Here is a 13,517-nt window from a genome sequence, read left to right as displayed (position 1 = left end):
CCAATCCCAGCCCAAAGCCACTCTCACACAACATTGGCTGGAGTTGGTCACATGTCCACCCTATCCATGAAGTCTCCCAGAACCATCAAAAAGGAAAAAGAAAAAAAAAAAACACAACAAAACGTTATGCTAAACAACCGAGGTGATGCGTTTAATTATTAACAATTAAAAACTGGCAATAAATTGCAGAGACTTCCAAGATTGGGAAGATTGTTTTGGATCTACTCTGACTATTTGTACTCAGTCTGACAGCACAGTAGAAAAATGTCTCTGGGCCACATGGGTTTGGGGTATGTATGATGGGCGGAGTATGATGGGGAAGATTGTGATTTATAAAATATACAGAAAAGCCCTCGATGGAGCCAGCCTGCTTTGAAGGGCATCACATCTCTTTCCTTGCTTTAGACTTAGCAAGTGTCATTCATTATTCCTCTACTCCATGCCTGTATGGAAGCAGCTGATGCAGCATGTGCTCTACACACTGCAGGACTGATGATACCTGCACTTCCGAGCCGCAAAGGTGATTTCTGCACAGGCTGTTCAAGAAACAGAATCTATTGGGAATCATATCCATGTGTGGTACTCACCTAGCGCTTTCGGGTTTGCAAGTTAACAGAAAGTTTCCAAATAGCTTATGCAATACAGATGTATTTCTAGAATACAGGAAGTCTCGGGCCAGGATAATTAGGACATGACCTCAGCCACATCCAGAGAGACTGTTTTGCTATCCTGGGCTGACTTTGTCCCCATAGCTGCAAAATGCCAGCTGTATTTTCAAGCAGTGGCTATTCAAGAGCTAAGGAGCCATTCCCAACCCATCACATTGGCTAAAATTGGCTACATGTAGCCTAACAAATCCCCGCTGAGAAAAAATGGGGGCGCCGAGGCTGGTTTAGATACCCAAGACTGTGTCTAAACTATGGATAAGGTGTTTGATTTTTCTCAGAAGAATAAGATATTGGGACACCCTGAACAAGTGACTCTTCATCAGACGAGACAGCTTGTGTGCGCTTTGGTGTTTTCCAAGGCAGTGGAGTGTCTAAAATGTTAAGCCTTCATTTGGAGATGTTGGAGCCTTTTATATTAAACCATTTTTTCTAGGGAAGTAAGGGGAGGAGGGAGGAAAGGGAATCAGGTTAAGAATGAAGGTTTCCATTATCCAACTTGACCAGTGAAACGCAGACTGCTGCCTGTACATTAGGGCCGTGTATTTAACCGTTTAGATGGGGGGGAGGTCCCCATCAGGAGGCAGCCTTGGGGTGAACACAGCTAAGCTCCCAGAGCGAAGAGTCCTCAGAAAGTCCTGAGGCAGAGAACATGAAGTGCTCAGCAGTCTGGCACACTGAGCAGAACAGCAGGAAGTGAAGATGAGCAGTAAAGACAGCCTTCAGGGTCATGTGGTTCCTGCTGAACAACACAGAGGGGTTCTAGGACCGTCAACCAAAAAGTGGCAATGACGCTGTTCGCAGAGAGGCTGCTGACAGTCTCGGCAGAGTTAACTTCTAGTTCTATTTGGTGGACAGGGTTCTCGGTCCGATTTTCCTAGAGGAATGACTTGTTCTAGGACAACTCCAACACAGAAAAAGTGTTCTCTATCTTTCTTTTGGAAAATCCCATTACCCAGTTCAGTGAGGATGCCACTTCATCCCACAGTGGATCATTACCGTAGCTCCCACTGACTTGTGGGGTTCTGTGAGCAGTAGAGGGAAGGCTGACACATCCATCTCTCCATAGGGCCAGCCAGCTAGCTCTCTTTGCATAGAGACTGTAGATTCCATACTGGGACACACACGTAAGGGGCTGTCTCACAGTGGCATCTCCTTGCTCCAAGTGCCAAGTCCTTTCATGTTTCCTGTTGCATGATTACATCAAGGTGTTAGAAAATGCTCCTGTTTCCTCATCGGGTCCAAGTTGAAAAGGGTTTTTTTTGTTGTTGTTGTTATGTGTTTATAGAGTCAATAATGTTTCCTGTTTATGGAGCATCTGTGACTGTGTGGAGGCAGACATATCAAAGAATAGTGTTGGTAATTTGCGTGCACCGTTGAGTGAATATATTTAGCTCTCCTAGGGTGGGAGGTAGAGGTAAGCCTGGAAGGCACTCCTTCTAATCTGATGAGAAAGAAGATCACAGAGCAGAAGGTAGCCAGGGCCAGCGGCTTGGATCCTGCTGTAAGAGGATCCTGATCCAGATGTGGAGGGAGAGTTAGCCTAAAAACACTAACAGAACTTTCAAGGATGGGAGCCAACGAGACTTGGCAAGTGACTGGATGTAGACAGAACTGAGGTAATGCCAAGGACTGACAGCTATTCTGTCTCCTGTCCATGAAAAGGTTCCTAAGCGGAAACAGTTCCACATGAGATGCTGGCGAGGACCAAGTCTTCTTTCCCATGACCTCTTTCTGGAACACTGATGAGGAGCAAATGGTCTTCAAAACAAAGTACAGAGTGCTGTGTTAGCTCCTTTACGGGGCATTGGAAAACACACGCAGGCATCTGTGTCCTAGCAATCTTCCCTGCCTACTGTCACCAGTGGCTAGCCCAATTTCTAGGTGCAGTTGTGTTAGCTATACCTCCCATCACTGCGGGACGCAAGTATGTCAGGAGGAACAATGGGCAACTGGTAATGCTCAGTCACAGCTAGGTGGCAGGGAGAAGATAGGAAGTGTGGCTATACAACTTCAGGGCCCACCTCCAGTGACGCAAGTCATCGAGGAAGAGGCTTTACCTCGTTAAGATTCCAGAGCCTTCCAGAACAGGCCACCGGCTGAGGACCAGGTGCTCAAAGGAATGGGGGAACGTTCAGACCGTAGCGAAGGTTACCGTCGTGAGTGACATTGCTTCCCTAACTGTTGTTTCTTTTCTTTCTTACGGAAGTATATTCGGTGCTCTTCGAACTGGTGCTTATATGGTGTACATTTTGATGACCAAAGGCCTGAAGCAGTCAGTCTGTGACCAGAGTTTTTACAATGGACCTGTCAGCAAATTCTGGGCTTACGCGTTCGTGCTCAGCAAAGCACCTGAGCTAGGTGAGTGGCTTTTCTCCTCCCCTCCCCCACCCCACGCCTACCCACCTGTTGTTGCAGCTTCACATACAATGGAAAGAGAAACACAGTGTATGTGTGTGACTGTCTTTGCTGGTTGCTGAAAACCTAGAATGCACTGAACTTGAAGAACTTGACTGGTTCCCTCCCAGCCGTCCGCTCCCTCCTTAAGAAACTGTACACTGTGTATATTGACAGGAAGAAAAAAAAGTTTTCAAGTGCCAGTTTCTTAGCAGTGCTAAAACTAAGCCACTCTCAGGGATGTATGAAATAACACACAGCCTGTTCTCTAAGGCCCATTAACAGCTGAGCTAATATTAAGATAGGTGACAGGAATGAGCAGCTCAGCGATTTTCAAGTCGTGCAGATAAGCGGACATTCCTTTCTGGAGTTAGGTTTCAGACTGGGACAGTAAGCTTCCCTTTTGGGGTTCATGTTCTCATTAACAAACACTCACTGTTGAGTTCCGCTGTTTGATTTCATTCACCCCGAGTCTAGCCCTTAGGAAAGTGGATGTGGGCACCTGCTAGAAACTAGTGGAATTCTTGCTCTGCTTGCAGATTCGCTTTGCCCTCTGATGGTCTTGAAAGTAAGGGTGGCATAGGTTTGCAGAAGCATTGACCAATGGCCAGGAATTGGCCTGGGCACAGTTCTCTGGAAACGTGTTCTTATTGCCAGAGTAAGGAATCCACTTGTAAGAGTGGGCTCCGAGCTATGACCACGAGCTCACAAACTGGTCTATAGTCTTCAGGAAGAGAGGTCACCCTTCTCCGTGAGATTCCTAATACTTTTTTAACCCAGCATTAATAATTACGTGGCTTTAGGTCAGACATCTAAAAGGTGGAATCAAAGGGAACAAATGTCCTCTCTCTCTCACAAGACTTGCCAGTCTGTCCTGACACCGGCCTTTTGTAAACCTCACGGTTTGCGGTCGCACCTCCATGCAGATGTAAGTTCTTTCCAGTGCATTGGGGAGCCGCTGAGCCACTTGCTGCGATGCGCTGTTTAAGTCTGCTGCCCCGAGCAGCTGACGGTTGGAATGATGGCCAGCTGGCTGTCTTCCCAAGTCAGAGATTGAGGAAGAGTACCAAGAAGCTCTGTCTAAAAACCTCTCCTATAAGCGGGCAGAGCTCTGTGAGTTCAAGGCCAGCCTGGTCTACAAAGCGAGTCCAGGACAACCAACGCTACACAGAAAAACCCTGTCTCAAAAAACTAAAACAAAACCAAAACATTTAAACCCTATGAGGATCAGGATGTGAACACAGGTCTCCACAGGACCCAGTGTGTGTGTGCGTGTGCGCGTGTGTGCGTGTGTGTGCGTGCACATGGTAGGCACATATGTGCAACACCATGAACAAATAAATGCATTGATATTGATTCAGTCAGTCAATGAATTTATATAAGCACCTCCCATCCAAATCCAAAGCTGCTTTACACAGAATTTTACAATATGAAAACTACAGATCAGGCCACGGGAAATTGTGTGTGGCTGTGGGTGTGCGCACATTTGCGTGTTGGAAGGCAGGCATATACATGCCATGATTTGGAGAAAGAAAGAAGTAAGCCAGGTGGTGGCTGCTCACACCTTTAATCCCAGCACCCAGGAGGCAGAGGCAGGGGAATCTCTGTGATCGAGGCCAGCCTGATCTACGGAGCAAGTCCAGGACAGCCACAGCTGTTTTACAGAGAGAGAGACAGAGACAGAGAGAGAAGAGGGGGTGGGAATAAGGTCTCCTTGTTTTTTCCAGGGTCTGCACCATACTAGTTGGCTCCGAAGCGTTTCTCTACCTCTTCCTTACACACTGCACACAGCCTGCTTTGTTATGAGTTCCGAGGACAGACGTAGGTCCTCACCCTTACTGGAGTTATTTGGGTTGACTGAGGTAGAAACTGTGCAAGATGCTGACAGTCCTCCAAGGAAGCCCGTGTGAAGACATTGATCATACAGTTCCAGAGCCTTCATGGGAAGTAGTTTAAGGTCTGACTGCACTTTCTCGATGTAAAAACATGGCACCATGGCCTCCACACAGTCTACAGCTTGTGTAACAGTGGCCTAGTCTCTGGGGTCAGCCGCTGATAGTCATGGGTCTAAAAATCCAAAAAGGTGTCCCCAGAACAGCAGCCTTGGCACTTGCTTACACAGTGTATTTACCTGTGTGCTTTGAAGGTTAAATAACTCCTAATCTTTTGCAATTAGTAAGCCTTACCATTACTAAAAGAGATTTATTCATTGGGATTATTTTTAATTAAGTTTTCTTATCTTTAGGTTCTACCTCCCTTTCTGTATTCTAAGATTTATGTAGCCCTTTATAAATACCAAAGAGAAAGACACACACACACACCATAAATACAACTTCTAATACCCTCCCCCAAAAGAATGCACCTCTCATTTTCACTACCCTCTTTTTTTCCTGAGGGGGGTTAAGTAGGCAAAATATTTGCATTGTGGCATAACTATCACACCACCCATTTCTGGAACTCTTATATCTCCCCCGGCTGAAACCGAACTCACTCAGCACTGACCCCCACCCCCCCATCACTAAACTCCTCATGACGGCGATAAGGGCTCTCTGTTTCAGCAGAAACGGTGCACTCATTTCAGTGAATCTAAAGGACTCCACTCCATGAGAACAAGTGAGAGCAAGAGAACCGCCCCTCTACCCTTTGTGCCAAATTGCCAGTGCCTACGGTTTGAATTCTATTAAAACCTGCTGAGATTTGCTTTTGTTAAAACTTGGAAACATCTGCTCTGAGTCTAGGCCCTTGCTCAGTGGAGCTCTGTCATTGTTTTGAAGCCCTGACTCAGCAGCACGCCAGCTAACTCCGAGAAGAGGAGTTCTGCCGTCTGTGACAAGCCACACACAGAGTTAGATCTTGGTGGTCGGGATTGCCCGGGGAGGAGAGTTGCTATTGACTTCTCCACAGGCACACAAGATCTCGGGTAAAAGAAAAATCCATGTCTTGTCTGCCAGCTGTCTCTTGGCTGAAAAGAGCTGTGCCAGGGGTTGTAGGTGTCACCACAGACAGGTGACCATGAGTCAGAGGGTAACAAAAATGACAAAGCAGACACATTCAAGAGATCAAAGCCCTTTGTTTATACTTGGCCAACACTGATTCCATAATACCAATGGATGTTTGCTCAAGAAAAATTGGCTGACCAGCATCAACCTCATCATAGTTTGGGGGAGCATGCATTTCTTAGTTCCTCTACAGCTTCTTCATATTTACAAACTCCGTGATTTGGCATGACTCAGGGAAATGGAAAACATTGGTGCTGGAGCGATTCATCAGAAGTACATTTGCTTGTTTGCTTTTGAGACAAGGTTTCTCTGTGTAGCCTTGGCCATCCTGGACTTACTTTGTAGACCAGGCCAGCCTTGAACTCACAGAGATCCACCTGCCTCTGCCTCCCTGAGTGCTGGAATTAAAAGCGTGCACCACCATGGCCGGCTTCTCGTGGATTTTGTTTTCAAGGTTTCATGACAGATTATTCCCTGTTAAGAAACGGGGAACATTCCTCCCAAAGTAACTAGGCCTTCTGAGGCACCCCAGCATGCACCCGCCACCCCTGATGGACAGGAGCAGCGCAGGCTACGTCAGCAGGTCCTGTTTCTGTTCATCATTGTAAGAGGGACATGACAGCGAAGCCTAAAGAGTTAGGCAGGTTGACTGATTACCTCAATCGGGCACTGTATCGGGATTGTTGCTTTTCTTGAATGTTACGACACTCCTTAAAAATCCATCTTGATTAGGACTAACTAGATTTGTTTTGAACGTGAAATCCCTTAGACTTCCACTTTCTTTCTGCTACTAACAAAGGCAGGCTAGAAGTGCCATGTGCAAATTATAATCCGGAGAGGAAAAGGAGGCACGGAGCAGTATAGTTTAAGATGAAAATAGAGTTAGACCCTTAAGTATATGTACGAGAGTGACCATCGCCTTCTTTCTTTTCTTCTGACATCTCACAAGAGAGCATTTTCATGGAAACTTTGTCATAGGCTTAGAAATGTAAGCACTGGCAACTTTCGCTTTCTGTTTTAAACAAATATGCAGTAATTCTGTTTAATAATTCAGCAGAGAAATAAAGTAATAGCTCCTGGTAAATGCAACAGGACACTACTTGCAGTGGTGCAACCGCAGCCAGCAGAACCGTGGGGCTTTCCAAGGCGCCACATTACTTGGCCCTATTTATACCAAGAACTCTAGGCCATCCACAAAGTATGAGGCGTTAGACTTGGGGGGGGGGGGTGCCAGTTCCATTTGCCCGAAATAAAATCTCAGAGTGTTCTGTTAGCCCCTCTCAGGCTGCCTCCTAGTCGTAGTTGCTCTGAGACCAGTCACCCGTCCCCTTCTGCTCATTTTTCCTCTTGTGTCTGGTTGGGTCCGGTTGGTAATGTCCCCTTCTGATCAAAAGCTGGAACAATTTTCTGCTGGCCTTCTTGAAAAGTAGCCGAGACGTCTACTCCAGCCCTTACAGAGCTGGCTGCCATCCGTCCCTCACTCACGTACCCTCGTTCTGCTCTTTGCCTTCCAGGAGATACGATATTCATCATTCTGAGGAAGCAGAAGCTGATCTTCCTGCACTGGTACCACCATATCACTGTGCTCCTGTACTCTTGGTACTCCTACAAAGACATGGTGGCTGGGGGCGGCTGGTTCATGACTATGAACTACGGCGTGCATGCCGTCATGTACTCTTACTATGCCCTGCGGGCTGCGGGGTTCCGAGTCTCCCGGAAGTTTGCCATGTTCATCACCTTATCCCAGATCACTCAGATGCTGATGGGCTGTGTCATTAACTACCTGGTCTTCAACTGGATGCAGCATGACAACGACCAGTGTTACTCCCACTTTCAGAACATCTTCTGGTCCTCGCTCATGTACCTCAGCTACCTTGTGCTCTTCTGCCATTTCTTCTTTGAGGCCTACATCGGCAAAGTGAAGAAAGCCACGAAGGCTGACTAGTGTCAGACTTGAGGAGGAAGACATAGCTCAGGGTCATCACGAAAAAAAAAAAATAGACAAAAGAAAATGGCACAAGGAATCATACATGGTGCAGCTAAAACAAAACACACGTAAGAGCAGACGCAAACCCCAAGGCAGCTTGGGGGTGGTGATTAGGTTGACTTAACCCAGTAAGTTTATGATCCTTTTCGGGTGAGGACTCACTGAGCGCATCTCCATCTCAAAGCACTGCTGCTGAGGGACCCCTTCCCTCTTACCTGTCAACTCTAGAACACGCTCGATCCAAAGGGAGCCACAGGCAGAGAGATTAGTGGAAAACAAGCAAAACACTAGAGGCTGAGGGGGGAAAAATCCATTCAGAGTTCTTCTCCATCCTGAGGATAAGGGTGTTACCCCCTCTTCAAACTATGTGAGCACACACAGACACAATCCTTTCTGTCCTTTCAACATGAAACCAGAGCTGGTAGAAAAGATAAACATGGAAGAGACACAGGGTTTATATCTAGAACATCGATGGGCAGGCAAAAATCAAGGCCTCTTAAAGAAAGGTTAGCATGTAACCCCTTGACGAAAGATGTCTTAATTATTTTTACTGCGACTGAAATTAAAAGGATAGATATTTTTCCCTTCACTGCACAGCCTCAGGCTAGTAAGTTTGCTACAACCAAACAGGACAACACTTCCCCGTGATGCTTTTTCTGGGAGAGTGGAAACCATGCAGCCCAAGCCCCAAGAAGGTGACCCCACGGCAGACCCTCTAGCTGAGCCCTCACGCTGACAACTGTTAAATTTCTGTTCTTCCGTGAGATACAAAGCATCCTTTGTTCAGTTGCCCCTGACTTTAGGACAGAAGAGTAAATGCAGAACTGAAATGATAGGAGCTCAACCGGGTGACTTGAAAATGGAATCTTGTGTTGTCTGTTACAAGACTCAGCCAGTCACCACTGGAGGAAGGGCCAGGAGAAGAGCCCAGGATTCCTCCAGTAGACAGTGTGTTCGCGTCTCCTTCCTGTTCGACTTCACACATGCTTTCTGGCTTTCTAAATGAGGCCCTGTGACACAGTCCGTGTTTTCTATATTTTTTGTGACTTTCAAAACAAAACAAAAAAACAATAGCTCTGCAGGGCTCTGCCTGATTTGGGGTAAACACTGTTTCTGCGTCTTCTGCAGAGGCGTGTGAATTGCCCTCTGCTGGCCAAGTGAGAAACTACAACAAACACACTTCATAATAGGTTGAAAATAGTTGACCACCAAGGGCCTGCGCAGACTAAACCCTAAGTTTTAAGTGCTGTCAAGACCACCCGCCATACATTTGACCAAATCAGAACAGAACCTCTCTGATTCAAGTAAGCTTCATAAATTTCTAAAGCGACTTTCACTCGGGAACTCAGAAAGTCAATGTATTAAGAGCCATATTCTTAAAAAAAAAAAAGAACAAAAGAAAGAGAAAGAAAAGAGACAAGGTAGACAATGTTATTTGTAATATTTCAGTCCTCTACAAGCCAAATAAATGTGTCGATGTTCCTAATATTTCAAAGACGCAATTATGTAAAGTTGTTCAATGTGATATAATAGTATAATAATTGGGTAAGTAGATTAATGATTAGGCAGACTAGAAGAAACAAATAGAGGCTGCTATGCTGCGTAGATTATACACACCTAGCCACACACACACACACAGAAGTGTGAGGTGCACGGACCTATAAAGCCCAAGTGAATAGTAACACAAGTTTTGGCTAGCAGAAACTATCACTTACCTTCCTTTACTTGAGAGTGTACAGTAAAAGGGATTTTTTTTTTCAAATTATTTTTATATTATTTTAGCTTTAATTGTGCTGTCATTCCTGAAAGAGCTGTTCCGGCCTTTCTGTGAGAGATGGCATGGGTGTTTTCAGTGGCTTCTTTATGTGTGGAGTTAGGAAAGAATAAGACTTGATTCCATTCTGTGTGAATGGGTTAACCAGTGAACAAAGAGTCCATGCAGGTCCATTCATGACTGAGAGAGCAGGGAAGGGAGCCGAGCAGGGGCTGCGGCCAGGGGGACATCCATGTTAGCGTTGTGTAGTGGCTGATGAGTGAGACAAGATTGGAGGGATGTATTGTTATTAGGGCAGAAGCTGACTGGAGCTGAAAGTAGAGAGACACTGCGTCAAGTCGGGACGTAATTGTTTGTTTGAGCTTTGTAAAATGCACAGTAGTGTACAATAATAAGCCTCTCCCTTGCCTTACAGAAGAAAATGAGCAAAGTAATGAAAATGGAGAAGAGGCCACCTATCAGTTGACTTGAATCTAATCAAAAGGCCAGCCCGAGGCTCATCTTAGTTGAATCAGTTATTCAGATATTTATCATAGAATACAGGTTACAATATGGAAATAAGCATAAACTTTAAAAAGACTAAGCTATGCTTCCAAAGCACTTTAATCTTAGTGTTCGCTTCATGCTGTGTTCACTTGTAAAATAACTTAGACTTTTTTCATTTGCAGGATGGATATCTAATAAATAGTGTCTAAACCAGCTAACTATATCTATAGGCATTTCCAGTGTTCATCATGGGAAGAAAAAAGCCACATTTTTTTAAAAAGAAAAAAAAAAAAACAACAGAATTCTAATATAGGCTCAGCACACTTTTTTAACATACCAGCTTAGCTGCTCCAATTATGTCAAGATACGAGGCTGGATCACCGGCCTATGACACATCTGAAACCTGCCAGAGAACTGACTGCCACATGAATATTATTCCCGCTATCAGTGAACATTCCGGGCAAGCAAGTTTTTGTAGCTGCCCCACTATGCTGCAATAGAGTATCTTTCTATTGAAGATTTCTCACTGCATTCCTATCCCAGGGTGGTGAAAACTTTATTCCTGGATTGAATGAAAACAAATCCGTGGTTTCGTGTAACTGCAGTTTCGTTCACTAGGTCTGAGCATCAACTCAAATGTATGAGTTCGCAATGAAATTCTAGTGAGAAACACTCCATGCACACAGTAAGGGATTTTTATCTGGACCTTCTAGTGTCACTTGTGAGAAAAGAACAGCTATTATTATTATTTATTTATTGTATTTATGTCCAATGCCAGGCCAAAGTATTGAATAAAAAATCACAGCTCAAGTTATTTCAGGCAGTCTCCCTGCCCCCATATTTCTAATCCTTCTGCACTATAGAAATTCCAGACTGGAGGGAAAATACATGTATTCATTGCTTCAGGAGAAAGCAGGTTCGTTGCTATGTCTGTCTATACGATATTGTCCACTGCCTAACATAGCTCAGGCAGAAGCTTCATGTGAATGGACTATCAACAGGAGCCTAGCAGATCACTTCCAAGGAAGAGACCCACAGATTATTTTGTTGTTTGTTTTAGGTCAATTATATCTTCACGATAAGACAGATCCTCCTATCACATTAGAGTTACGAAGCACCATTGCACTGGGGTAGAATGTTCTAGAAGTCTGGCTATATTCCCAAACTGCTCAATTTCTTGGGAGTGTCCGGTTGCTGTCTTGCTCTGATAGGAGGAGCTTTTACTCAGAGACTGCCAGATGCTGGTGCCAAGTCAGCCCCAGCATGTTCTGAGAGCCTTTTCCAGGCCAGTGACTATTGAGTTGCACAAAGGTAGAGGGAAAATGGTAAGGCTCAAGTAGACTTCTCTGCCCCTGGAGCTCCAAACTTGAAGTTGTGTGTGTAGGATCCACGTCTAGACACATTTCCCTGCGAACATTTCAATTCTGGAGAGCAACAGTTGTGCGAGAATATCATGATGATAGCTTAGAGCAAATGCCTCTCTTTCCAGTCTTTGTTTTGATAGTAAATATGTTGCTATCAGTTCGGGACAACAGAGCCTATGGTCATGTGAATCACTGTCTTCTACAGCTCAACATTCTGTCCCTGTTATGTACGACTCCCTGGTGGCTGAAATCCCTGCCATCAGAAAGTGATTTGGGTGAGAAATCTCTCACTTCTGCATATTAAAGTGACTCCTAATAAAAACAAGGATGCTCTGTTTTGTTCGAACACTCACTACGAAGCTCTGCATCCTCGTTGGCCATTGAGCCAACGTCCTCTGTGCCTGATAGTGGCACAAAACAGATGCCGGTGCCTGTACAGAATTCTCAGTGTCCGTTTTAACGACCGTACTTAGAAACACATGTGGCAGAATCCATTGATGAAAAGGCCAGCTAAAAGTCGACCTACTCGGCACTACAGAATACCCAAAGGCCTGTTGTATAATCTCCAGAATTCTCAAACACGGATACTCTGAAAAGTCAGTATTCTCAGAGTGGTAGAAGCCCATGCTTCCTTTTTCCTTTTCTTCCCCCCTGCAAACATTTCCTAAAGTTATTCTGGTGGGTGCAGAGGGAGCCATCTGGGTGGCTTGGGGGAGACTGGGAAACTAAAAAACTGAATTGCAGCTCGGACAAAGCCAAATTCAGATATTTCTGTGTCACCAGGTGCCCACACCCACCCATAAAACAACTGCATTATCGTCAAGTTCTCCTGGGTAGCTGTTTGGTCCCTCAGATCAAGATACAACCACATTATAACCTAGTTAGGACACATCAGAAAGGACCTGACTTACTGGCATTGCAGTCTTATTTCCCCAATGCTTGGTGGCACTTGAGGCATTTTTGTTGGTTTGTCTTTTTTTCTCCTGGGTGACAAAGATCAAGGCACGCCCTGATTGTGCCTCCTACTGGTGTGGATGTGTTTCAGAAGTGTGGGTCTGAGCATGATCGGGCTGGACTTTTGCTCACTGCTACCCTGAAAATTGACTGGCATTCTGCTTCCTAGGCCCTAAGCCCACATCCAGAGGGAAGCTCACTATCAAGCCTCACAGGAAATCACAGCAGTGTTGGAATTCTTATTTTCAAGTGCTTATTTCACGACATTAAAAAAAAATATTTTTGGTGTATTAAGATTTAAAATAAAGTCATCATAACTTTTGATTTAATACTGTTCTCTGGTTTTTTTTTGTTTTTCATCTCTGGTATGGAGCCCATCAAAGAGGACAGGTAAGACACTGCGGGTTAAACAGAATTCTCTGGGGAGCCATTCCTGTGTCTATGGGCTGATAGGATACAGGAACAGCTAAATTTGCCTGTGTGTCCTGATAGCCCAAGGGTGACATGCAAGGACTATGAACAGGGGGTGCCAATTCTACAGGGTGTCCAGCGCCTCCAGAAGGCTTCTTGTGGTTACGACATCCTACAGATGACATGATCCCCATGCCTCTTGGTTCTTCATAAAGTCTTAATGAGGCAGAGAGATGAAATAGGCCGCTGTTAAAACCACCGTGGTGGAGGTGGGAATGACGCACCATCTTAGAGACCAGTTTTGCTCTATCCATTCATTTGAAAAAAAAAAAAAAAAATTTTAATACAAATTCCAGTATTCTGCATCGAGCGTCGAAAAGTCAAAAGACAGTGTTTTCGGGGTAAGATATGTTGGAGAGAAGATTTAGTCATGCCTCAGAATGTCACTCACGTGCCCACTGCTGCTGGGGCAGCCCAGAC

General features: G+C 45.1%; 1 protein-coding gene across 4 annotated transcripts in view; it reads left to right on the top strand.

Annotated features, from left to right (window-relative positions):
* Elovl6 (ELOVL fatty acid elongase 6) overlaps positions 1-12,955 on the top strand; it is a 101,986-nt gene extending 89,031 nt beyond the window's left edge. For all 4 annotated transcript variants that reach the window (XM_060392702.1, XM_021644976.2, XM_060392703.1 and 1 more), the window contains 2 exons: positions 2,875-3,026; positions 7,576-12,955. In XM_060392702.1, coding sequence (XP_060248685.1) covers positions 2,875-3,026; positions 7,576-8,006 — 583 coding nt within the window. In that variant the 3' untranslated portion in view covers positions 8,007-12,955. The remainder of the gene's footprint in view (positions 1-2,874; positions 3,027-7,575) is intronic.
* The last annotated feature ends 562 nt before the right edge of the window (positions 12,956-13,517 follow it).

Source organism: Meriones unguiculatus, chromosome 10 (assembly GCF_030254825.1).
Source record: "Meriones unguiculatus strain TT.TT164.6M chromosome 10, Bangor_MerUng_6.1, whole genome shotgun sequence".
Lineage (NCBI taxonomy): Eukaryota > Metazoa > Chordata > Mammalia > Rodentia > Muridae > Meriones > Meriones unguiculatus.
The sequence above is the reverse complement of the archived record's forward strand: the minus strand, read 5'-3'. Positions and strand labels throughout refer to the sequence as shown.